The sequence below is a fragment of the Coregonus lavaretus genome (assembly GCF_964263955.1).
Source record: "Coregonus lavaretus genome assembly, chromosome: 31".
Lineage (NCBI taxonomy): Eukaryota > Metazoa > Chordata > Actinopteri > Salmoniformes > Salmonidae > Coregonus > Coregonus lavaretus.
The window spans coordinates 11,185,419-11,212,205 of record NC_140018.1 but is presented as its reverse complement, the minus strand read 5'-3'; the positions used below and the strand labels follow the sequence as shown (position 1 = coordinate 11,212,205).

At 42.8% G+C, this 26,787-nt stretch overlaps 2 protein-coding genes across 3 annotated transcripts; one reads left to right on the top strand and one right to left on the bottom strand.

Annotated features, from left to right (window-relative positions):
- Positions 1 to 9,535: 9,535 nt before the first annotated feature.
- LOC311106432 (sterile alpha motif domain-containing protein 15-like) lies at positions 9,536 to 12,094 on the bottom strand. Of its 2 annotated transcripts, XM_084148765.1 has the most exons (4): positions 12,007 to 12,094; positions 11,627 to 11,733; positions 11,317 to 11,415; positions 9,536 to 9,890 (listed from the first exon to the last, which is right to left on the bottom strand). In XM_084148765.1, exons 2-4 carry the CDS (start codon positions 11,696 to 11,698, stop codon positions 9,720 to 9,722), a joined length of 342 nt encoding a protein of 113 aa, XP_084004891.1. In that variant the 5' UTR covers positions 11,699 to 11,733; positions 12,007 to 12,094; the 3' UTR covers positions 9,536 to 9,719. The 2 variants fall into 2 exon arrangements, with proteins under 2 accessions (XP_084004891.1, XP_084004892.1); XM_084148766.1 differs by lacking the exon at positions 12,007 to 12,094 and having other exon boundaries at positions 11,627 to 11,756.
- A 216-nt stretch (positions 12,095 to 12,310) lies between these two features.
- On the top strand, positions 12,311 to 25,148 carry LOC311106431 (methylmalonate-semialdehyde/malonate-semialdehyde dehydrogenase [acylating], mitochondrial-like). Its single transcript, XM_084148764.1, has 12 exons — positions 12,311 to 12,585; positions 12,941 to 12,982; positions 13,134 to 13,208; positions 19,334 to 19,495; positions 19,706 to 19,784; positions 20,079 to 20,381; positions 20,706 to 20,827; positions 21,465 to 21,654; positions 21,913 to 22,094; positions 23,707 to 23,886; positions 24,212 to 24,310; positions 24,469 to 25,148. The coding sequence occupies exons 1-12, from the start codon at positions 12,547 to 12,549 to the stop codon at positions 24,568 to 24,570; spliced, it is 1,575 nt and encodes a 524-aa protein (XP_084004890.1). The 5' UTR covers positions 12,311 to 12,546; the 3' UTR covers positions 24,571 to 25,148.
- The last annotated feature ends 1,639 nt before the right edge of the window (positions 25,149 to 26,787 follow it).

The window sequence follows — 26,787 nt, the reverse complement described above, 5'->3', positions numbered from 1 at the left end:
AGCAGTCAAATCAGATTTAAAAAACACCTTATGGCACAACACGGACTGTGAAGAGACACACACAAACACACACGCATACGCACACACACTCTAAAAATGTTCCTAATAGAAAGCAGCTTGCAAGACAACCTCCAGCTATAGGGAGACACTCAGGGGCAGCAGCAGCATACCACTGTTCTACTAGAGGATATCTTCTGTATGTTTTCCCTGGGGCAGTGATCGCCCAGAAAAAAAAGCCTTAGGCAGCATCATACACACGCATACACACACACACACACATTCCCTTCTGCAGCAGGCCCAGTCGGGTCATGAGGGATCTGTTTTCAGATGGTCTATCGTATGCTGGGGCTCATGTAGAGAAAGCTACTGCATCATCACACTGCTGCTGGGCTGGGGGAGAGAGAGGGGGAGGTGAGAGAGAGATAGAGAGAGGGGGGAAGGTGACAGAGAGAGAGAGAGAGAGAGAGAGAGAGGCGGGGGGGTGAGAGAGGAGAGAGAGAGAGAGAGAGAGAGAGAGAGAGAGAGAGAGAGAGAGAGAGAGAGAGAGAGAGAATATCCAAGGCCTGAGGTCATCTGTCTTTGGCCTAAAGAGCAGGAAATACAGACATTGTCTTCCTACAAGAAACGTGGTAGAGAGGAGACGGACCCACTGGTTGCCCTCTAGGTTACAGAGAGCTGGTAGTCCCATCCACCAAACTACCAGGTGTGAAACAGGTATAGAGCAGACATAACTCACTCTATTAAATTAATCAAAACAGGAACATTTTACATTTGGCTAGAAATTCAAAAGGAAATGATCTCAACAGAGAAAAATGTCCTCATCTGTGATACCTATATCCCCCCACTAGAATCCCCATACTTTAATGAAGACAGCTTCTCCATCCTGGAGGGGTTAATCAATCATTTCCAGGCCCAGGGACATGTACTAGTCTGTGGCGACCTAAATGCCAGAACTGGACAAGAACCTGACACCCTCATTACACAGGGGGACAAACACCTACCTGGAGGTGACAGCATTCCCTCCCCCATATGCCCCCCTAGGCACAACTACGACAACATAACCAACAAAAGCGGGTCACAACTCCTGCAGCTCTGTCGCACGCTGGGTATGTACATAGTTAATGGTAGGCTTCGAGGAGACTCCTATGGTAGGTACACCTATAGCTCATCTCTTGGCAGTTGTACTGTAGACTACTTTATCACTGACCTCAACCCAGAGTCTCTCAGAGCGTTCACAGTCAGCCCACTGACACCCCTATCAGACCACAGCAAAATCACAGTCTGCTTGAACAGAGCAATACTCAATCATGAGGCATCAAAGCCAAAGGAACTGAATAATATTAAGAAATGCTATAGATGGAAGGAAAGTAGTGTGGAAACCTACCAAAAATCAATTAGGCAACAACAAATTCAATCCCTTTTAGACAGCTTCCTGGACAAAACGTTCCACTGTAATAGTGAAGGTGTAAACTTGGCAGTTGAAAACCTAAACAGTATATTTGACCTCAGCTTCCCTATCAAATCAAAAAAACCAAGAAAAGTAACAACAATGACAACTGGTTTGATGAAGAATGCAAAAACCTAAGAAAGAAATTGAGAAACCTATCCAACAAAAAACATAGAGACCCAGAAAACCTGAGCCTACGCCTTCACTATGGTGAATCACTAAAACAATAGAGAAATACACTACAGAAAAAGAAGGAACAGCACTTCAGAAATCAGCTCAATGTAATTGAAGAATCCATAGACTCTAACCACTTCTGGGAAAATTGGAAAACAAACAACAACACGAAGAGCTATCTATCCAAAACAGAGATGTATGGGTAAATCATTTCTCCAATCTTTTTGGCCCTATAACAAAGAACAAACAGCAAAAAAATATACATGATCAAATGCAAATCTTAGAATCAACTATTAAAGACTACCAGAACCCACTGGATTCTCCAATTACATTGACTGAACTGCAGGACAAAATACAAACCCTCCAACCCAAAAAGGCCTGTGGTGTTGATGGTATCCTCAATTAAATGATCAAATATACAGACCACAAATTCCAATTGGCTATACCTAAACTCTTTAACATCATCCTTAGCTCCGGCATCTTCCCCAATATTTGGAACCAAGGACTGATCACCCCAATCCACAAAAGTGGAGACAAATTTGACCCAAATAACTACAGTGGGATATGCGTCAACAGCAACCTTGGGAAAATCCTCTGCATTATCATTAACAGCAGACTAGTTCATTTCCTCAGGGAAAACAATGTACTGAGCAAATGCTTTTTTACCAAATTACCATATGACAGACCACGTATTCACCCTGCACACACTAATTGACAAATAAACAAACCAAAACAAAGGCAACGTCTTCTCATGCTTTGTTGATTTCAAAAAAGCTTTGGACTCAATTTGGCATGAGGGTCTGCTATACAAATTGATGGAAAGTGGTGTTGGGGGAAAAACATACAACATTATCAAATCCATGTACACAAACAACAAGTGTGCAGTTAAAATTGTCAAGAAACACACACATTTCTTTCCACAGGGCTGTGGGGTGAGACAGGGATGCAGTTTAAGCCCCACCCTCTTCAACATATATATCAACGAATTGGCGAGGGCACCAGAACAGTCTGCAGCACCCGGCCTCACCCTACTAGAATCTGAAGTCAAATGTCTACTGTTTGCTGATGATCTGGTGCTTCTGTTACCAAACAAGGAGGGCCTACAGCAGCACCTAGATCTTCTGCACAGATTCTGTCAGACCTGTGCCCTGACAGTAAATCTCAGTAAGACAAAAATAATGGTGTTCCAAAAAAGGTCCTGTTGCCAGGACCACAAATACAAATTCCATCTAGACAACGATGCCCTAGAGCACACAAAAAACTATACATACCTCAGCCTAAACATCAGCGCCACAGGTAACTTCCACAAAGCTGTAAACGATCTGAGAGACAAGGCAAGAAGGGCCTTCTATGCCATCAAAAGGAACATAAAATTTGACATATCAATTAGGATCTGGCTAAAAAGTTTTTAATCAGTTACAGGACCCATTGCCCTTGTGAGGTCTGGGGTCCGCTCACCAACCAAGAATTCACAAAATGGGACAAACACCAAATTCAGACTCTGCATCAGAATTCTGCAAAAATATCCTCAGTGTACAACGAAAAACACAAAAAAATGCACACAGAGCAGAATTAGGCCGATACCCGCTAATTATCAAAATCCAGAAAAGAGCCGTTAAATTCTATAACCACTTAAAAGGAAGTGATTCCCAAACCTTCCATAACAAAGCCATCACCTACAGAGAGATGAACTTGGAGAAGAGTCCCCAAAGCAAGCTGGTCCTAGGGCTCTGTCCACAAACACAAACAGACCCCACAGAGCCCCAGGACAGCAACACAATTAGACCCAACCAAATCATGAGAAAACAAAAAGATAATTACTTGACACATTGTAAAGAATTAAGAAAAAAACAGAGCAAACTAGAATGCTATTGGCCCTAAACAGAGAGTACACAGTGGCAGAATACCTGACCACTGTGACTGACCCAAACTTAAGGAAAGCTTTGACTATGTACAGACTCAGTGAGCATAGCCTTGCTATTGAGAAAGGCCGCCGTAGGCAGACAGGAAGACATGTTATGTGCACACTGCCCACAAAATGAGGTGGAAACTGAGCTGCACTTCCTAACCTCCTGCCAAATGTATGACCATATTAGAGACACATATTTCCCTCAGATTACACAGATCCACAAAGAATTCGAAAACAAACCCAATTTTGATAATCTCCCATATCTACTGGGTGAAATACCACAGTGTGCCATCACAGCAGCAACATTTGTGACCTGTTGCCACAAGAAAAGGGCAACCAGTGAAGAACAAACACCATTGTAAATACAACCCATATTTATGTTTATTTATTTTCCCATTTGTTCTTTTAACTATTTGCACATTGTTACAACACTGTATATATACATAATATGACATTTTAAATGTCTTTATTCTTTTGGAACTTCTGAGTGTAATGTTTACTGTTAATATGTATTGTTTATTTCACTTTGTTTACTATCTACTTCACTTGCTTTGGCAATGTTAACATACGTTTCCCATGCTAATAAAGCCCTTAAATTAAATTGAATTGAATTGGAGAGAGAGAGAGAGAGAGAGAGAGAGAGAGAGAGAGAGAGAGAGAGAGAGAGAGAGAGAGAGAGAGAGAGGGGAGAGACCTGCTTGGTATCCCTACACACAACTACATAATGGCACATGGCACACTGTCTCACCTAGGTACTGCAGAGACATAGCTAGATACTGCATTCTCCATTGGCAGCAGAATGCTTCATTACATGTATTGGAATTAAACTGATAATTCATATTTCATAAGGAGAAACACATTAAGGGCATGGGGCATGGTAGCATTCCAAATACCCTTATACTGATATAAACACTTTCCGATTGGTTGACCTGGAGGGAATTGTTCAACACATTAGTTAGTTTGATTAAAAACATTCCTTAATTAGACAGTCAGGTTGAGGTTAAATGGTTTAAGTAGGTCAGACCTGAACACATCATCCTGTGTGCTTGTGAGTGTGCGCGTGTGCCTGTGTGCTTGTGTGTGTGTGTGTGTGCGAGTGAGAGAGAGAGAGAGAGAGAGAGAGAGAGAGAGAGTGTGTGTGCCTGTAGGTGTGTGAAACAGAGAGTGTGTGTTTGTTGAAATACCAATTTACATCAGTGAGTCTGCCAACCTTAATGCCAACGCGATTAATGTTGGCAGCTCTTGGGTGACATCCTTGATACCATGGCAACACCAAAACGGCACTTTGGGGTGGCATGTATTTAAAGGTTCATTCTCAGACAACCCAATGCTGCATAGAGCCAGTACTATTGTCTATTGTCTTTTATTGACCTATTGGATTCCAATGCTACTAGGCAGAGAGGTATACTATGATTGAAGCTAGATCTACTCAGGGTTTTATAAAGCTTGCCAGCTTCAGTTATCTTCACATTCCAGCTCAGGCTTCATCCGTACTACGATGGTGGATATTGCTTGTCCGCCTGCCGCTATCTCTAGCAGCCTTGCAACTGCGTGTGCAGGTCGTACGTAGCTAGTCGAACCCAACTCTTCATTTAAACAATGCTGAAACGTCAATCCAGGGGAGAGTCAGTGCCACATTTTTTTTTATTTGTGCCGAAATCAAAATGAGAGAAAAGTTATCTTGCAAATTCAGCAACTAGGTGTGAAATAGGCTTTTAGAAGTGCCGTCTTTCTTTTATTACTTATCATTAATGGCATCTTTGGTGTGCTTATCAATGCACCAGCCCCCCCCAGCGCGATACTGCTGTCTGTCCAGTGTGCACTAAGTGCTAGTGTGAAGGCAGAGTAATTCCAGTAAGAAAGATGGCAGCAACCACGAAACGGCATATGCGAAGGTGAGTAGATTACGTTGAAAACAAAGGTCGGCCAACTTGGAGCCAGTCTCTAGTTGTTATTATACCTCAGTGTCCTCAACTCGTAGCTCAGACACTTCATTCAGGATAAATGAAGCTAGCCCTGTGTTAGCCTGTCCAGGAGCAGGTTAGTTCTGAAGGATTCGTTGCCATAGAACCATAGAAATGTACCTGGCTAAAAGGTGAGCCACTTTCGTGGTACCAGTTATCCAGAGATGAAATCAGAGTTGACCAAAGTCACCTCACTAACTCCTTAAACCACGTATGTAGTCTAGGGTTCTGGTCCTGTCCATAGATAACTGCTGGTGTTTTGTTTGCCATTGTGGTCATACTTTATTGATTTCTGAATGATGGAGGAAAAAGTCAATTACATTTAGGGTGGCTGAATGAATGCGATGACTAAATCAAACTGATCTTATAGGTCTCTCTCTCTCAAACACACACATACACACACACCGTCAGACACGGAGGCATAAAATAATGCTTCATACCTTCCATTATCCTCCCATTAATATAAGACAAGTAACCTGGCTGAAGTGAGCTAAACCCTGGATATAATGAGCTGCCAGCTACGTTCTCTAGTGGATGAGATCCCAAAGGGCTGTGAGGTCTGCGGTGTTGCTGGTTCAGTTTCACCATGAAGAGGGGCATCTTAGCATGCTGAGTGAACAGGCCCCTCTGTATCAATATAACTGCTTTTTGAATCTTCATTTAGGTGTGAGCCTTCCTTTTCCCTTTGGCCTGTAGATCCAAAAATACATCTGTTGTTTTTCAACTTTTAGAGAGAATGGCTTATTTCTCCTGGCAAATACATCCAATCCTATGGGCCAAATAATCAATAGGCCAACTGTTTCCTTTCCTATTGAATATGTTGTGCTTTCAGCAAAGCTACTGTGACGTAGGCAATGTAAGTTTGGTCGATTTGCTCATTCTGCTTAAACCCAAGCCACAGCTCCTTTTATGGGTTGGTGGTGGAAGGAACGATCCTACTTTCTATGCACATCTCTCTCTTTTTAGACTTTGTTAGTGAAATACATAAGCATCGTCTTCAATGGGAAGGCTATGTGGTGATGAATATTGTTCATGTGTGATATTGAATATAGAAAGTGGTCAGAGATGAAGTTGTAGCCTTTGTAGCGGTCAGCAAACAGAAACTGTGAAATTAGGCATACAGGGGATGTGGTGTGCCAGTCACAATGGTGCCTCTCAGGCTCCCATGAATAATAAGATAGACGATAACCAACACCGACACAAAAATAAGAAACACGTTTATAACTCATTAGGGTCACATATTCACATATCAGAGACCTGTATAAACATAAATCTGTTTTACTAACCTATACCTTGTCCAGTCGTTCATTTGGCTGCTTTAGTCAATCCATGCTGTTTTATTATATACTATACAAGAACATAACAAGTGAATGAAGAATGCCTAATTTGCATTTCAGTAAGGGACGTTTATGGATTTAATTAACCGTGGTCATATTTCCTTCTCTCTTAGCACTCTGCAAGTTATCTTGGTTAGACTGATAAGAACTCCTATCATGCCCGAGCACGAGCGCAGTCATTTCATATCTTAATTCAATCTGATGTGATCCACCATACATCTGTAAATGGACAAGACGATAATGGGCATATTACATGATTCTCAGTTTCACCTACAAAAAGAAAAGAAAAACCTCAACATGCAAGCAAGGGGGTTCTATAAATACACATTTAATCTGTCCGCGCATTTCTCATCATATGATGGTAATTTTTGACCTTGCGGTGTTATAGCTTTTCAACCATACTATTTAGGAGATTCCTCACCTTTTCACATAGCCTACTCCAGCGTGAGAGAGGCAATGAGGATGGGAGCTTAATTGCACTAAAAACCGTACCGCTGCTGCCCATGCAATTTCTTCAAATGCGATTCCCCAAAAGAGTTCAACAGCAATGTGATGCATAGACTAACGTTTAATGTATGGCAGGCTATAAAATATAGGTTAAAGTTTACCTTGAAGACGGAACATCAGCCCTGTTCGATCTAGGTTAGTACTGCGTAAATTCTTCCTCAAAAGCTGTTATGAGCGCCAAAGCATTTTGACAGAATTCTGTGTAATGTAAATGGGGGTTCCTTGAGCCGACTCAGGACCCAAAAAATGTGCGCTGGATCCTACAGTAGTCTGTGACAGTGGCCTTCGAAACCACCGATGCCCTTCAAGAAATCCATGACCAGCATAGAAAGCAACATTCCAACGCCTTCCTTCCCAGGTTTATCTTCGTGGAAAATGCTCACTGGAAGTTGCCTATCTACAGCTTTCCAGCTTCGACACAGTGGCTTGCCTCTGCGCATTCCGGCCGCATGCACCGTTTAGCAGAGAAAACGCCTTTGAAAAGACAGGCAGCTATCTATTCGGCGCCGTCTACTGACGGCTGGTGCTGAATTCGGATCGCGTTACAGCAGCCAGATGTTCGCATCGCTTTTTCTCAGCAGGTCCGCCGGTGATATGCTGGCTCAACGCGACCTAATTCAGACTGACACCCAGCCAGATCCACTGTGTCCTCCGGTCTGGGCGTCACACAAGTCGTGGACTACTGTCAACCTTTCCCTGCCACCGAGCCAGCTCCATTTCGCGGGTGACCAGAGGTTCTGTGCTTGGAATGGTAATAGATGGTGCCCCCAGCACTAGGGGCCATTTGTCCATTTATCCAGACATATGCAATGCCTCCCAGCACAATCTTACAACTGTAGTTTACTGATTAATTAATTTAGTCAGCCTCAACTGCACATCTGACAATGCAGTATCCTTATAGTATGCAAATATAAATATTAATCACCATCTTATTTATCATCATAAATGATTATGAGCTCACCACATTTATGAGCAAGCACTAAGCCAATTAAGCTCAATGATTTGATGCAGTGAATGACATACAAACACAATTTAATTGGTGCATAATAAGAATAGATCTGCTGCAGCTCTGCAAACAAATAAAGCACACAAATAACCAAAAAAGTAGCCTTGGCACCTGTGGTTAAGACCCTATATATATATAATGTCCTTACAATGTGTATCATCTACTGGCAAATTGAAGAACAGCCTTATACTATATGCTAATTTCAGCATATTTCAAGAGACTCCCAGATAGCATACCAACCTGACTATTTCTGCATTATACAAGGCAACATCCTTCTCATGCCTAACAAGGGTGTTTGGCAAGAAAATGACAGGTTGGCTATAACCGCCTTGGCACTCCCTGCCCTGCCTCTGGCACCCTCTCCTCAGGCTAAAGCATTGGGCTAGCCCCAGGCTATTGCTGCTGTGCTTCGGTGATTTACAATCTTGCTTGAGACCTGAAGACTTGCGTTAGCTACCTGAGCTAATGTGGCTAACATGGTATTGTGGCGTGATGAAGATGACCGGGAGTGATACCTCTGAGGTCATCTTATCATCTTCTGCACTTCTTCACATTGAACATGCACTTAACACAGGTGTTCTCTGAGTGCGTTCTCTTAACAGGAAATACCATCAGACTCCTCCTCAGAACAAAGACTTTCCTGCCTCTTACCACAGCAATTCATAATACACAAAGTGTTGGGTTTCATCTAATACAGCACTACACTGAGGATCTCTACTGCGGATCAATAAAGCCTCATTCAGCCACTGTGTACATGCACGGTTCAGATCAATAGAGACAGCTTGTGCCCAAGGTGTTGGAATGAAGGGATCTGTGGTAATTTCAAGAGCCTTTTCAGTTTTCCCGTCTAATACAATCTTTTAGAATGCAGAAAACAACATCCTGTTGTTTTACCTTGCATTACCTAGTAAATCAATAAAGGACATTGTAATGAGGCAACTGTGTCCCAACTGTTCATGGACCAATGGAGTGTTCATTTCATTCAATAAACCTTCATACTCTGTTGGTCCATGCATAAGTGGAACATAGCCTTAAGGGCCCTTGGCTTAGGATATTTATCTGTTTTTATGCACACTATGTCAGGAGGTCTAGACCCTATTGGCACAGGAGGTAGTGCGCTAACTACAGGGTCATAGTTCCAAGCCCTTCACTGCACCAGCAATGAAATAATCCGAAAAACTAAACGCATACTCCAGAACACCAATTTAATCACAAAGTGCCTTCCAAAACACTGTATTGACATAGTGTCTCAACATCTGTAATTGATTGGAACATTATTGTCTCATCATTCACAACTACCGTTATCTTACAAACAACACACTGACAGACAGCTCATTCATTCACATGTTTCTTTTATCAGACGGCCAGATTCCATTCACTGTTTCCTGTCGAGGAACTGTGTGTGGGTGAAGGAGTCGGCCCAGTCCCCTGTCCTGCTCTTCTTCTCCAGGAACAGGCCCATGCTGTCTCTGGGGGGGTCTGCGATGCTGCGGCTCCACAGTGGCTCTGAGGTCCCCAGCAGCTCACGCACATGGGCAGAGATGGCCTACAGGTGGGCACAACACAGCGAGGAGGAGCTGAGTCAAACCGTAGGTTACTTAAGCAATAATGCACGAGGGGGTGTGGTATACGGCGATTATACCACGGCTAAGGGCTGTTCTTATGCACAACGCAAAGCGGAGTGCCTGGATACAGCCCTTAGCTATGGTATATTGGCCATATACCACAAACCCAGAGGTGCCTTATTGCTATTATAAACTGGTTACCAACGTAATTAGAGCAGTAAAAATAAATGTTTTGTCATACCCGTGGTATACGGTATTGCGTCTGAGCTCCTAGAATGTGTGACTCTCCTTTTATTTTTCATATGGTCTGATATACCACGGCTTTCAGCCAATCAGCATTCAGGGCTCGAACCACCCAGTTTATAATAACATATTTATCACAGATTACTCAAGTGGCTACTCTAACAATGAAAATAAATGTCTTGAAAAATGGAAGGCAGTCTGGAGAAGGCAAGATCAGGTTGGACCATTCTAGCTGTCAGCCAATCAGCATTCAGGGCTCGAACCACCCAGTTTATAATAAAATATGTGTCACATTCAGTAGGGTACGTTGTAGAACGTTCAGATAGAAATGTATTGCATTTTAGAATAGACATGCCCCTCTGAAATGTATACACTCTTAGAAAAAAAGGTGCAATCTAGAACCTAAAAGGGTTCTTCGGCTGTCCCCATAGGAAAACCATTTGAACAACCCTTTTTTTGATTTGATTTGATTTGATTTTGGTTATAGGTAGAACCCTTTTGGTTCCAGGTGGAACCCTGTTGGGTTCCAGGTAGAACCCTTTCCAATGAGGGTTCTACATTGAACCCAAAAGGGTTCTACATGGAACCCAAAAGGGTTATCCTATTGGGACAGCCGAAGAACCCTTTTGGAATCTAAGAGTGAGGAAGAAATGGCAGCTCTGTTCATAGTATTTCTATCTGCAATATCCAGTTCGTTGCCCACTCCTAATTACAGGGGTGTTCAGGGCTGATAACCCTAACTCCCACAAGCATTAATAATAGGCTATAAATGAGAGCATCACCATGCACATTAGACATATAAACCCTGGACCAGTTGAGCTGCTATCACCTGGTGAGTTGGCCTATGAAATATGAATTATTATCTGTGCTGCATCTGATTTTCTGTATTTGGCTGTGTATGATATAGCATGTTGTGCTGCCCATCATGAATAATTAGCCTACAACTGAGATGGGAAGATTGCCCAATGTTTTCTTATTTGGGTTGGAACAATCCTGCACACATTCATGTTGGCGCTCCCAGGACATTTTAGTGCAGAGATTACTGGAGTCTAGCGTATTTCTACTTTCCATTCAGACTTTTTAATAAAATAACTCTATTGAAATTAAAAGTAAGAGTCAAATAAAAGCTTAGAATTTGATAGCTTCGTAGCACCATCTCCTTACCTTCATATCCTCAAAGTCTGTGATTCCTAATCTTGGCAGATAGCGGCAATTTACATAAATCAGCTTTTTACCTGTGATGATGTTCTCAATGAAACAGGCCTGGGTGGATAAAGACAGAGTTGTTGAATAAGTGTCTGTCTATCACCAAAGTAGCCTACGCCTAGACTGCTTCTGTCTAAGCCACATGATTATAAAGTTACTCTGATGTTAGGCTAGATAAAATAAAACTGGAAAGTTACTTGGCATTGTGAAGAAATTAGTAACTAAGTTACTAAGTTGTTAACTTAATATATGATACTAGCTTACTCACTGTATAATGTGGATATCCTAAGGATCTTATCCATTTTGCCACGTCCTGGCAACTCCAGTGAAGGAACGCCATCTTGCCTGTGTGTCTGTTCCCATAGAAACTGCCACCTGTCGGGAAAGGTACTAATGTATCTCATTGTTCCATTGGGACATATTCCTTTGTTCGCGCAGACATTTAACATGTTAGGTAAGCAACAAAATACTTTCAAATGTATCCTGATGTAATTTATTTATAGCAATTAAACTCAGACCAAGGTCAACATAAAACGTGTCTGTCACATTATAGAAAGTGGAATCAGGAATAAAGTAATTTAGTGACTCATTGAATATGCTCTATTCTATTTATATTATAATGTTGTTGTTTTTTGTTTGTTTTTCTACCTTGTCCGAAAAAAATACCCTTGTTCTCGGGTGCACCATGATAGAGTTTATTTTTCGCTCAGTTGGATAAGAAAAAAAGTTGTGTAAGGTAGAATGATGGACTCTAATTGGGACCAATGAAAGACATGTAACAGAGCACTAACTTCGTGTCAGCGACGATTGGTCCCTATCATTAAAGGCCATCCAATGCGCTTCATACAATTTGGGGAGTTATTTCGTTTTCGCCAACTGATTGGTTTTCTTCCACGCTTTTGTCCCGCCCAGGTTGGGTCCTCTTCACCGCAATCAAGAAAACCCATTTCACAGACTGTTAAAGCATCTGCTGCACTCGTCAATGTGGCTCAACTTCGCTGTCTCCAGTGAAAGATCAGATAAAAGGTGCAGCGTTTGCTCTTTCTACGTCCTCAGCCTGTTTGACGCCATGATTGTGTGACTGCTAGTCAGCTAACCCTTTCTAGTGGATAGAGGTGTCTATATTTTGGGTCTCACCAGCTGGGGTGTCCGTATATTGGGCTAAAAGCAATCACAGTCGCTTCAACCATGGCAGGGATTCTAGCAAGATCGTTATGGAGAAAAAAGGTAAACCACATTCCTCGTGCAGCTTTTCTAAATGCATTGTTTGTTTGAAACTTGAGTGGCTAGCTAGCTATCTTGCTAGAATGGCACGTTAGCTAGATCGCTAGCGGTCGCCACACTTTTCGATGTCGAAGCATGCACTTATAATTATTTCCCCCCTTGGCATTACAACATATAGCTATTTTCTGTAGCATGCAATTGGACGAGTTAACGTTAACTCGCGAGGTCAACTAGTTAGCTACAATGCTACATAGTTAGTTAGCTTAGCTAGTTGGCTTGCAGAAGTTTAGGCTTTTGGATCTTAGCCAATGGAAACTTCACATTGAAAAGTGATCCTCATGTGTTTTTTCTTTTAAAGGCACCCCTTAAGATGGGTCGCATTTGTTATTCGTCATCAGTGGTGAGTTAACGTCATGTAAACATAACTACATTTATGAGTGGTTGTATGTGTAACTACAGAAGACTTGTATTAGAATACATGCTCATACAATCTAGACATGCACAGATATGGTGGATGACCATTGTCCCCCTGTGCTTTTGTAACCTTGCAGCCCACCACCAAGTTGTTAATTGACGGCAAGTTTGTTGAGTCAAACACCTCAGAATGGCTGGACATTCACAACCCTGTAAGTATTACCACATGGACACACACACACACACACTCACACATCACAACAGGAGTTCATACAAACCCCCAAAAGCAATGTATAAACCGGTCGGAAATTGCAGATTAAGAACTCTTTAGGGTGTCATTTAATATGTATGATTTGCAAAGTGTAGAAATGGGAGCCTATTCTTCATTGCCAGTTCAATTTAACCTTGACATGTTTATGCACTCACATTCACTAACTCGGGCCTGTCTGCATCTACTTCATGTAAACTTACATTTTTACATTTTAGTCATTTAGCAGACGCTCTTATCCAGAGCGACTTACAGTTAGTTTATTTTTCTTACTGGCCCCCCTTGGGAATCGAACCCACAACCCTGGCGTTGCAAACGCCATGCTCTACCAACTGAGCTACATCCACTTGTCATTTTCTTGCTTTTGGCAAGGCATCAATACAGTGCCTTCGGAAAGTATTCGCACCCCTTGACTTTTTCCACATTTTGTTGTTACAAAGTGGGATTCAAATGGATTTAATTGTTGTCAATGATTTACACAATACTCTCAATGGAAGAACAATTCTATCATAAAAAAAATACTACACTAATCTTGATTAGATAAGTATTCAACCCCCTGAATCAATACATGTTAGAATCACCTTTGGAAGCAACTACAGCTGTGAGTCTCTAAAAGCTTTCCACACCTGGATTGTGCAAATTTTGCCCATTTATTATTTTAAAAAGTATTCTAGCTCTGGCAAATTGGTGGTTGATATTGCTGGACAACCATTTTCAGGTCTTGTCATAGATTTTCAAGCAGATTTAAGACAAAACTGTAACTCACACCACTCAGGAACATTCACGGTCTTGGTACACAACTCTAGTGTAGATTTGGCCTTGTGTTATAGGGTATTGTCCTGCTGAAAGGTGAATTTATCTCCCAGTGTCTGGTGGAAAGCAGACTGAAGCAGGTTTTTCTTGGGAATTTTGCCCTTAGCTACGTTTCTTTCTTTTTTTTTTTTATCCTGAAACTCCCCAGTCCTTAACGATTACAAACATACCCATAACATGATGCAGTCACCACTATGCTTGAAAATATGGAGTGTGGTACTCAGTAATGTTTGGGGCAAATCCAATACAACACATACTTTGTATTCATGACAAAAAGTGAATTGCTTGGCCACAATTTTTTTTGCAGTATTACTTTAGTGCCTTGTTGCAAACAGGATGCATATTTTGGCATGTTTTTTTATTCTCTACAGGCTTCCTTTTCACTCTGTCAATTAGGTTAGTATTGTGAAGTAACTACAATGTTGTTGATCATCCTCAGTTTTCTCCTATCACAGTCATTAAACTCTGTAACCAGGGCCTAAAATGAACACCTGCCAAATGCGGATAGATTCTAGCATTGGCAGTTAAGATGTCTATTTCACCAGCCACGTTGGCGGGTGGTCAGGGCTCCACAGTGTGAGCATTTCACTCGCATTTGTGAATAACAACACGCAAATTAAATACTTAAAAATCATACAATGTGATTTTCTGGATTTTTGTTTTAGATTCCGTCTCTCACAGTTGAAGTGTACCTATAATACAAATTACAGACCTCTACATGCTTTTGTAAGTAGGAAAACCTGCAAAATCGGCAGTGTATCAAATACTTGTTCTCCCCACTGTGTATGTGTATGTGTGTGTGTGTGTGTGTGTGTATATATGTATATATATATATATATATATATATATTACTGCTCAAAAAAATAAAGGGAACACTAAAATAACACATCCTAGATCTGAATGAAATAATCTTATTAAATACTTTTTTCTTTACATAGTTGAATGTGCTGACAACAATCACACACAAATTATCAATGGAAATCAAATGTATTAACCCATGGAGGTCTGGATTTGGAGTCACCCTCAAAATTAAAGTGGAAAACCACACTACAGGCTGATCCAACTTTGATGTAATGTCCTTAAAACAAGTCAAAATGAGGCTCAGTAGTGTGTGTGGCCTCCACGTGCCTATATGACCTCCCTACAACGCCTGGGCATGCTCCTGATGAGGTGGCGGATGGTCTCCTGAGGGATCTCCTCCCAGACCTGGACTAAAGCATCCGCCAACTCCTGGACAGTCTGTGGTGCAATGTGGCGTTGGTGGATGGAGCGAGACATGATGTCCCAGATGTGCTCAATTGGATTCAGGTCTGGGGAACGGGCAGGCCAGTCCATAGCATCAATGCCTTCCTCTTGCAGGAACTGCTGACGCACTCCAGCCACATGAGGTCTAGCATTGTCTTGCATTAGGAGGAACCCAGAGCCAACCGCACCAGCATATGGTCTCACAAGGGGTCTGAGGATCTCATCTCGGTACCTAATGGCAGTCAGGCTACCTCTGGCGAGCACATGGAGGGCTGTGCGGCCCCCCAAAGAAATGCCACCCCACACCATGACTGACCCACCACCAAACCGGTCATGCTGGAGGATGTTGCAGGCAGCAGAACGTTCTCCACGGCGTCTCCAGACTCTGTCACATGCTCAGTGTGAACCTGCTTTCATCTGTGAAGAGCACAGGGCGCCAGTGGGGAATTTGCCAATCTTGGTGTTCTCTGGCAAATGCCAAACGTCCTGCACAGTGTTGGGCTGTAAGCACAACCCCCACCTGTGGACGTCGGGCCCTCATACCACCCTCATGGAGTCTGTTTCTGACCATTTGAGCAGACGCATGCACATTTGTGGCCTACTGGAGGTCATTTTGCAGGGCTCTGGCAGTGCTCCTCCTTGCACAAAGGCAGAGGTAGCAGTCCTGCTGCTGGGTTGTTGCCCTCCTACGGCCTCCTCCACGTCTCCTGATGTACTGGCCTGTCTCCTGGTAGCGCCTCCATGCTCTGGACACTACGCTGACAGACACAGCAAACCTTCTTGCCACAGCTCGCATTGATGTGCCATCCTGGATGAGCTGCACTACCTGAGCCACTTGTGTGGGTTGTAGACTCCGTCTCATGCTACCACTAGAGTGAAAGCACCGCCAGCATTCAAAAGTGACCAAAACATCAGCCAGGAAGCATAGGAACTGAGAAGTGGTCTGTGGTCACCACCTGCAAAACCAGTCCTTTATTGGGGGGTGTCTTGCTAAGTGCCTATAATTTCCACCTGTTGTCTTCCATTTGCACAACAGCATGTGAAATGTATTGTCAATTAGTGTTGCTTCCTAAGTGGACAGTTTGATTTCACAGAAATGTGATTGACTTGGAGTTACATTGTGTTGTTTAAGTGTTCCCTTTATTTTTTTGAGCAGAGTGTGTGTTCTGAAAGGCCCCAGTCTGCAACACCACTAAGCAAGGGGCACTTTTGGTGTTCGCCAAAAGGCATTTGGGAGATTCTCCAAACATATGGAAGAAGGTACTCTGGTCAGATGAGAGAAATTGAGCTTTTTGGCCATCAAGGAAAACGCTATGTCTGGCGCAAACACCTCTCATCACCCCGAGAACACCATCCCCACAGTGAAGCATGCTGGTGGCAGCATCATGCTGTGGGGATGTTTTTCATCGGCAGGGTCAGAATTGAAGGAATGATGGATGGCGCTAAATACAGGGAAATTCTTGAGGGAAACCTGTTTTCAGTCTTCCAGAGATTTGAGACTGGGACGGAGGTTCACCTTCCAGCAGGACAATGACCCTAAGCATCCTGCTAAAGCAACACTCGAGTGGTTTAAGGGGAAACATTTAAATGTCTTGGAATGGCCTAGTCAAAGCCCAGACCTCAATCCCATTGAGTCTGTGGTATGACTTAAAGATTGCTGTACACTAGCGGAACCCATCTTGAAGGAGCTGGAGCAGTTTTGCCTTGAAGAATGGGCAAAAATCCCAGTGGCTAGATGTGCCAAGCTTATAGAGACATACCCCAAGAGACTTGCAGCTGTAATTGCTGCAAAACGTGGCTCTACAAAGTATTGACTTTGGGGGGGTGAAAACTTGAGCGTGCATAACAATTGTTTTTTTGGTCTTATTTGTTGTTTGTTTCACAGAAAAAAATATTTAGCATCTTCAAAGTGGTAGGCATGTTGTGTAAATCAAATGATACAAACCCCCAAAAAATCCATTTGAATTCCAGGTTGTAAGGCAACAAAATAGGAAAAATGCAAAGGGGGGTGAATAATTTTGCAAGCCACTGTACATTGTTTTGTTCACAAGCTAGGTTGTTTTTCTATGTTTGAGTTTCAACTGCTAGGGAAGAGAAGACCGCTTCTACTAGTCAGACTCAATCTCACACTATTACGGTAGCCTCCCGCCCTTAAAGGGGCAGGTGAACATTTTTGTATAATCTGTGATACTGTATTTTGGTTAAAAGACTCAGGTCACTACAAAATGTAATTAAACAATATACCACAAGTTATTTCTTACTAGTAATTAATACATTTTATTGTTTTAGCAACAATACCAAGTATGTTCATCTGTTTCGATGCTGTAATTTTAGAGGCCCCAAAATATTTTGCCTGGTAAATTTGTGGCTGGTAGATTGGACCAAAAAGTAAATGTTTATGCCCTGTCTAACTGTTTTTAAAGTCACCATTGGCCTCATGGTGAAATCCTTGAGCGGTTTTCTTCCTCTTCGGCAACAGAGTTAGGAAGGATACCTGTATCTTTGTAGTGACTGGTCAAGGGGTGTGACTACTTTCTGAAGGCACTGTATACTGCTGTTGAATGCAGAAACAACCAACTACCCAGAAGACCATCACTCTCTTACCTACAAATCATTTAATTTTAAAGCTGCAATATGTAACTTTTTGGGTGACCTGTCCAAATTCATATAGAAATGTGAGTTATAGATCTGTCATTCTAATTGAAAGCAATTCTAAGAAGCGGTAGATCTGTTCTATGTGCGCTATTTCTATGCTTCCCGTTCTTAAATTTCGTTTTTGCGTCTTTCTTTCGGTTTTGTACACCAGCTTCAAACAACTGAAAATACAACATTTTTTGGTAATGGAAAATATATTTCAGTGGTTTAGATGGTAATATGATTCTCTATGCTATAATTGCTTGTCTCACAAACGGAAATTAGGCTAACTGTGAATTTTAGCATCCAGGAAATTGTGACACGGTTTCTGCATATTGCACTTTTAAATATTAGCCTAAAAATAAAAACCTTAGGTAAATATTCTCATAGCGGAAGGCAGAAAAGTCAACAACAAAAAATGCTGATAGTGATTTAATATGTAGCAGAGCCAGCTGTAGTTGGCCTCCAATGCCACATTCTCTGTCAGATAAAATGTAGTCAGCCTGCACTGGAGTATCCTTTGTACTGGCCATTCATATTTAAAGTTCAGCTACAGTAGAGGCGCTACTGTGGACTGTCATGTGGTTTACCTCAGAAGGGAAATTTCAGGGGTGTATTCAGTGAGGTGAAGCATTATAAATATGTAAGCTGTGATTTTGCAGTAGCAAGTTGGCTTTGAAAAAGTAAAAGAGGAGACTTGAATTCCAGGATCCGGTCAAAGTAAAAGTTTGAATAAAGAGCTTTGTGGTCATGTGAAAATGCAAAAGGCCTGATGGTGAAAAGGCAAGTGGCTAAAAACCAAAACCAAGGCAATAGCATCGTGGTAGCTCATGGCTCAAAAGGCACATTCTCCTTCGGAGTCTGAACATTTATATAGTCATTCTGAATTACGTATATGCATCATTACAGATGTTGGTTGATGTAAACCTGATACAACTTTCAATTGAACAGTGAGACATCTGCTACTTTGGGTACAGAGTGAAAATTCAGTAGTTCAGTAAGTTCAAGATTGGATTGTCAGTTCCTGAGGCATATAGATTGAAAGCACTTGTAGACCTTTACTTCAGGCCGTTTTTAAGTTGTGTAAGCAATTAAACAGGCTAATCATATTATGATTCTAAGCAAAAATATGAGGAGGTGGTGGTTGTCGATCTTGTTCGTCGTCAGGCATCCGGCTGGCCCCCACAAATAGAACATTTAGAAATGCAATCTGACTCAACTCCCAATTCTACATGTCATGACACTCATACCTGTACAAAATAAAAAAAATTATCTAAAGTTTCTTAAATGTTACACCCTCCTGGACAGGCCCCAGATGTAGTTGGTCTCCGTTCACAATGACCTGGTTCTCTTTTCCCTCTTCTCTCCCTACCTCAGGCCACTAACGAGGTGGTGGGTCGTGTGCCCAAAGCCACCCAGACGGAGATGCTGGCTGCAGTAGACTCCTGCTCCAGGTCCTACGCCTCCTGGTCCGAGACTTCCATCCTCACCCGCCAGCAGATCTTCCTCCGATACCAGCAGCTCATCAAGGAAAACATAGTAAGGAATGCCCCTGGTCTGAAATCGGGCATCCATAGGAGTGGTTCCCAAATATTTAGTTCAGTGTGATCAATTGAATGCCTTTTGAACTGTATTGTGAACCGTGTTCCGCAGAATAGCTGCAAACATGTCTTAGCAATAGCCGGGTCCTAAAACAATGTTTTATCAAAGATGATTGGCTAATTTATTTATTTTCTTCTATGTTTACAGAAAGAGTTGGCCAGGCTGATCACCCTGGAGCAAGGCAAGACTCTAGCCGACGCGGAGGGAGACGTTTTCAGAGGACTGCGTGAGTAGACAGTCACCTTCAGTAGGCATGGGAAACGGGAGAAAATGTTTATTTGAAACAGGGAGAGATGGCTACTACAAGAACTTGTCCAATAAAAAAAGTCTTATTTTAGTTCTCTGTAGTGTGTATTGGGGTCTCTGTTTCTCTTGATCTCCTTTAGCACCACATGTATTTGACCCTCTGCCCACCACTTGTATCTTTCACTCTTACTCTGATCTCTACCTCCACATGTACTGTTTGACCTTCTACTCCCTGGTTTTGCTCACAGTCTCTCTGCTCCTCTCTGCCCCCTAGAGGTGGCAGAGCACGCCTGCAGCATCACCTCCCTGATGATGGGGGAGACTCTGCCCTCTGTCACCAAAGACATGGATATCTACACCTACCGCATGCCCATCGGGGTGTGTGCCGGCATCGCCCCCTTCAACTTCCCTGCCATGATCCCTCTGTGGATGTTCCCCATGGGCATGGTGTGTGGCAACACATACCTGATGAAACCCTCTGAGCGCGTCCCAGGGTGCACCATGCTGCTGGCCAAGCTGCTGCAGGATGCAGGGTTGCCCGACGGGACCCTGAACATAATCCACGGACAGCATGCTGGTGAGAGGGGGCAGTGTGTGTTTATTAGTCTTTATAAAACATGCTATGTGTGTCCTGTTTCACAGGATGCAAAGAAGCACGCTATGCTGATCGTGTGTTAGTTAGTGCTGTGTCTACAGGACCATTCAAAGACTACCGATATACCTCAAGCATTATGTTAAACGCTTAGCATAATGTGTGTAGGTAAATGTATTTAAGTGCGTTAGGGGAGAGGAGTCCATATAAGAAACACCAAGGGGATTACACCGCCATCTTGTGCCCTTACAGTGCCATGTAAATAATGATGCTGAGTGAAATTATATGACCTTTGACATCTTTCTGTAGCTGTGAACTTCATCTGTGACCACCCTGCCATCAAGGCCATCAGCTTTGTGGGCTCCAACCAGGCAGGAGAGTACATCTACGAGAGAGGATCCAAGAACGGCAAGAGAGTGCAGTCCAACATGGTAAATATGATGACCAACCACTGTTCTATGAATGGGGTCAATTGGGGATTAAATGACTGAAGAATCCCTTACGCATTTAGGGAAACATGTCTGCCTTAAAAGTGCAATATGCAGAAATCGCTCCGCCATTTCCCAGTTGCTAAAATTTGAATAGTTCACCTAATTTCAGTTTGTGACAAAACAAGTGTGTAGACAATCATTCTACCATCTTAACCGATGTGAAATATATTTTCAATATCCAAAAATATTGTATTTTCAATTGTTTTGTAGTGTTCAAAACCGAAAGACGCAAAAACAAAACTTCGGAATGGGAAGCATAGAAATAGCGCACATAGAACAGACATGCCACTTAAACATTCTTTCAATGAGAATGACAGATCTATAACTCACTTTTCTATGTGAACTTGGTCTGGTCACCCAAAAAGTTACATATTGCAACTTTTAAATAGTTTACCGTGTACTTAACCATACTGCAAGATGAATAGTTATACTTCATTATCAAGGCTGAGCCAGTAGATGGCTGTAGATCCTTGAGTTTTTTTCTTGAGATACTTATTGTTTAGGACTACTGTATGTCTTTGCACATTCCTAAAATGTATTGCAGTAAAAGTAACAACCTGTGTGTTCTGGCTTGTAGGGAGCTAAGAACCACGGTGTGGTGATGCCTGACGCCAACAAGGAGAACACGCTGAACCAGCTGGTGGGCGCGGCCTTCGGCGCAGCAGGACAGCGTTGTATGGCTCTCTCAACTGCCATTCTGGTAGGCGAGGCTCGTGATTGGCTCCCAGAGCTGGTGGAGCGCTCCAAAGCCCTGCGCGTCAATGCAGGTACCTCACCCTTTTACCTAAAAGACTCAATACTCCCTGTGTGAATTTATGACTTGCTAGTTTTTTTCTTGCACATCTCCAGTTTTTTTTTTTCCCATGTGAAAAAATACCTTAGTTAATCAAACATTTGAAATAGTACATCTAATATGACCGCCAGCACCAGTCCACATACCGTATCGTGCAATATTGCTCAGAATTGGAATGTCCATCCTATGAATTCTAATTCCATGTTTTCTTCCTCTGTGTGGGTGTATCTAGGTGACCAGCCAGGTGCTGACGTGGGTCCACTGATCTCCCCTGAGGCCAGGGCCCGTGTTGAGATGTTGATCCAGAGTGGCGTGGACGAGGGAGCTACGCTGCTGCTGGATGGACGCAATGTCCACGTCAAAGGATATGAGAACGGAAACTTCGTAGGACCCACCATCATCAGCAACGTTACAGTAAGGGGGGTGGGGTCTATGGAACCCACCTGGCTTTGAACCTGGGTCAGCTGACTGATTAACTGTCAGTAGCTGAGCTAAAGCCAAGGTTTCCTCATCTACAAGTATTCAGGTTACATTATTACATTACATCATGTAACTTTTGGTGAACCACCGCACCTCTATACTTAAGCAATAAGGCACCTTGGGGGTTTGTAGTATATACCCAATATAGCACGGCTAAGGGCTGTTCTCAACCAAGGCACAACGCGGAGTGCCTGGATACAGCCCTTAGCCGTGGTATATTGGGTATATACTACAAACCCCCAAGGTGCCTTATTGCTATTATGAACTATTATAATTACCAACGTAATTAGAACAGACAAAATACATGTTTTGTCATACCCGTGGTACACGGTCTGATATACCACAGCTTTCAGCCAATCAGCATTGAGGGCTTGAACCACCCAGTTTATAATTGGTCTTCTTTTTTTTTTATCACTGGAGTATTTCACAACAACGCTGAACCTTGGTACAGTGGAAATGACACTTTAACATAAAGGAGCTAAACATTAACAAACTTCCGACATACCTGCAGTAGCTCTGTTGTAACTCACTGTTACAGTAGCATAGGAGTATTTAACCCTTGTCCTGCAGTACTAGCTAACTAAAGCCCCCTCTTGTGGGCAGGGGTTGGAACCACATTAATTTATTTTCCAACTGTTCTGTTCTGAGCAGAACCCCTATTTTATTTTGTTCCGACAAGCATAAAGTTCTGAACCGGTTCAAACCCCAGAAAACTAACAGTTCATGTTTTTTTTATTTTTTACATTGTGAAATCAAGATCGTTTTTACATTTAGCGCATTCATTTACTCCACCAATTTTACTGGTAGGGAGAGCAAGAGGAGTGGACATGGAGGGGGCATGCTTGAAGCGCTGGGCATCATGTCATGAATTGGAATGTGTTTAGGCTATAACTAGCATCGTAACATCACTGAAATATGTCTATCACTACACATTAGAAATATTTATGGAACAATAAATAACATTAAAATAACGGTTCTGTTCCGGAACATTAGAGATCCATTTCTGTTCCTCAATGTTCTTCTTTTTCATTTTTGGTTCAGTTCCCTGAAACGGGTTCAACCCCTGCTTGTAGGTTAATAATGTCTGGCTGGAGTTAAGCCTGACTTGACCAGTGATGTCTGTCTGCTATATGGAGAACATGCCTGATAAATAATTAGACACATTGATGGTTGTGTAATCTTGTCCATATGGAGAGGAGATAACACAAAGTGCCTTTGTCAACCTGACTGTGTTCTGCTGTAAGTTTTGGCATGTGTACGTTCCCATGGCAACTTTACACTTTTTCTCATGTTCACTATCCTTCAGGTTTTCGGGTGTGAATCTTCAACTCGTACAGTTCTGTGTATCCACTTCCATAACCATTGTCATACCACTTCACTTATTATATTGGATCTTTCCTTTCAAAGCTGATTTGCCTTCAACTCATTTGGCAGGCCTGCAATAGTAATACATGATAGTCCACTCATTCTCTATTCTTTACATAATATCTTGTAGAACATTGACAGGGAGTTTCATCTCATGCTTTTCCACTCCTCCTCACCCCAGCCGGCGATGAAGTGCTACACGGAGGAGATCTTTGGGCCGGTGCTGGTGGTTCTGGAGGCAGACACTCTGGACGATGCAATCTCCCTGGTCAACAACAACCAGTATGGCAATGGAACCGCCATCTTCACTACCAACGGCGCTACCGCCCGCAAGTACACACACGAAGTGGATGTTGGACAGGTGAGCCATAGTTCAACGTTCAGAGAATTCCAGTAGGTGCTTAGGGAAGTAAGACTTGTGTGATTTGATGTCAAGTATTGCAAGTGGTTTCCCATTGATCATTGGATGACTTAATTTCCTGATAGATGGGTGATTCATAGCTTGTGGTGACTCAGTGGGGGTTTAATCTGCTTTTACTGGGATTTAAGATTCTGAGGGACAACCATCTATTGTTCACAGCATGATTTTGCAACAATGCACAAGGCTTTTTCATGGATCCTTCAAGCTGTAATTTCTATGTCGACGTTTAGCTCATGATTCATAATGTGATCTGTGTGTCTGTCAGATTGGCGTGAACGTGCCCATACCCGTCCCCCTGCCCATGTTCTCCTTTACCGGCTCCAGAGGTTCCTTCAGGGGGGACACCAACTTCTACGGCAAACAGGTTAGCTCAACACCGGCAACGACCAGCACAAGCCCACAAAACGTTTCTCACCCACCGATTTTATTATACGACCATATTGATCCTACGTTTTTTCAGACAACTATATATGAGGTGGAAGATTTCTATGGTTGACAGTCTCTTCTGTGTTCTTGCTACAGGGCATCCAGTTCTACACTCAGATCAAGACGGTGACATCACAGTGGAAGGCTGAGGACGCCACGACTAAGGTTGCAGCCGTTACCATGCCAACCATGCGCTAAACGGAATGTACGCTCGTAAATGTGGTGTTCTCTCCCTGGCACAACGTTCTACACACTACTGACATTCAAGGGGCTAGCAGCCAAGGAGTATGAACAACTGATACAACGTTATTGCAGTCATGTAATATGTTTTATGCCGAGTGTACTATATGAGCAAAGCTTTTGTAATTTGGAGTTTGACCCTGTTAATGAATGTAGTGGTGGCAGATTAAATCTGAAATGCACTGTTACTATAGCCTCAAACCCTTCTGTTTAAACACTAGACATATGCTGCTCCTGGGAGTTCCTTGAGAACGATGGACTACGTGGAATGCAAAGGGTGAGAGAAGGTCTCTGTTGCACATAGGCAAAGATCTAGGATCAGTACTCCCCTCGCATCCTAACTATAACCATTAGGAGGGGAACAGCGGCACACTGACCGTAGATAAGTGCTTCACCCCAGTCCCACAGCCATCATGGTCATTAGTGTCCCCAACCTGTGGAACAGAGACACTGTCAGTGTTAGTATTTGTGAGTGCATTCGAAAAATCCAATTTGTGACGTGTCCTGTTTTACATGGAATAAAGATGTCCATTGAATACTGTTGCTAAGCATACTTCTTCCTATGCCTCATCACTGAGCTCTATAACTACAGTGGGGGGGGGGGGGGGGGGGGGAGTATTTGATCCCCTGCTGATTTTGTACATTTGCCCACTGACAAAGACATGATCAGTCTATAATTTTAATGGTAGGTTTATTTGAACAGTGAGACACAGAATAACAACAGAAATCCAGAAAAACGCATGTCAAAAATGTTATAAATTGATTTGCATTTTAATGAGGGAAATAAGTATTTGAGCCCTCTGCAAAACAAGACTTAGTACTTGGTGGCAAAACCCTTGTTGGCAATCACAGAGGTCAGATGTTTCTTGTAGTTGGCCACCAGGTTTGCACACATCTCAGGAGGGATTTTGTCCCACTCCTCTTTGCAGATCTTCTCCAAGTCATTAAGGTTTCGAGCCTGACGTTTGGCAACACGAACCTTCAGCCTCCTCCACAGATTTTCTATGGGATTAAGGTCTGGAGACTGGTTAGGCCACTCCAGGACCTTAATGTGCTTCTTCTTGAGCCACTCCTTTGTTGCCTTGGCTGTGTGTTTTGGGTCATTGTCATGCTGGAATACCCATCCACGACCCATTTTCAATGCCCTGGCTGAGGGAAGGAGGTTTTCACCCAAGATTTGACGGTACATGGCCCCGTCCATCGTCCCTTTGATGCAGTGAAGTTGTCCTGTCCCCTTAGCAGAAAAACACCCCCAAAGCATAATGTTTCCACCTCGATGTTTGACGGAGGGGATGGTGTTCTTGGTCATAGGCAGCATTCCTCCTCCTCCAAACACGTTGAGTTGATGCCAAAGAGCTCCATTTTGGTCTCATCTGACCACAACACTTTCACCCAGTTCTCCTCTGAATCATTCAGATGTTCATTGGCAAACTTCAGACGGGCCTGTATATGTGCTTTCTTGAGCAGGGGGACCTTGCGGGCACTGCAGGATTTCAGTCCTTCAAGGCGTAGTGTGTTACCAATTGTTTTCTTGGTGACTATGGTCCCAGCTGCCTTGAGATCATTGACAAGATCCTCCCATGTAGTTATGGGCTGATTCCTCACCGTTCTCATGATCATTGCAACTCCACGAGGTGAGATCTTGCATGGAGCCCCAGGCCGAGGGAGATTGACAGTTATTTTGTGTTTCTATCATTTGCGAATAATCGCACCAACTGTTGTCACCTTCTCACCAAGCTGCTTGGCGATGGTCTTGTAGCCCATTCCAGCCTTGTGTAGGTCTACAATCTTGTCCCTGACATCCTTGGAGGGCTCTTTGGTCTTGGCCATGGTGGAGAGTTTGGAATCTGATTGATTGATTGCTTCTGTGGACAGGTGTCTTTTATACAGGTAACAAGCTGAGATTAGGAGCACTCCCTTTAAGAGTGTGCTCCTAATCTCAGCTCGTTACCTGTATAAAAGACACCTGGGAGCCAGAAATCTTTCTGATTGAGAGGGGGTCAAATACTTATTTCCCTCATTAAAATGCAAATCAATTTATAAAATTTTTGATATGTGTTTTTCTGGATTTTTGTTGTTATTCTGTCTCTCACTGTTCAAATAAACATACCATTAAAATTATAGACTGATCATTTCTTTGTCAGTGGGTAAACGTACAAAATCAGCAGGGGATCA

What these genes read in the sequence shown, in the direction of transcription:
- LOC311106432 (XM_084148765.1), bottom strand. Translation starts at nt 11,698, where the DNA reads ATGGCGTTCCTTCACTGGAGTTGCCAGGACGTGGCAAAATGGATAAGA. An exon ending in TAGGATATCCACATTATACA is followed by an intron (nt 11,416 to 11,626) that starts GTGAGTAAGCTA and finishes TTATCCACCCAG; the next exon opens with GCCTGTTTCATTGAGAACAT. An exon ending in CAGACTTTGAGGATATGAAG is followed by an intron (nt 9,891 to 11,316) that starts GTAAGGAGATGG and finishes GCCCACCTGTAG; the next exon opens with GCCATCTCTGCCCATGTGCG.
- LOC311106431 (XM_084148764.1), top strand. Translation starts at nt 12,547, where the DNA reads ATGGCAGGGATTCTAGCAAGATCGTTATGGAGAAAAAAG. An exon ending in GATCGTTATGGAGAAAAAAG is followed by an intron (nt 12,586 to 12,940) that starts GTAAACCACATT and finishes TTTCTTTTAAAG; the next exon opens with GCACCCCTTAAGATGGGTCG. An exon ending in AGAGAGTGCAGTCCAACATG is followed by an intron (nt 20,828 to 21,464) that starts GTAAATATGATG and finishes TCTGGCTTGTAG; the next exon opens with GGAGCTAAGAACCACGGTGT.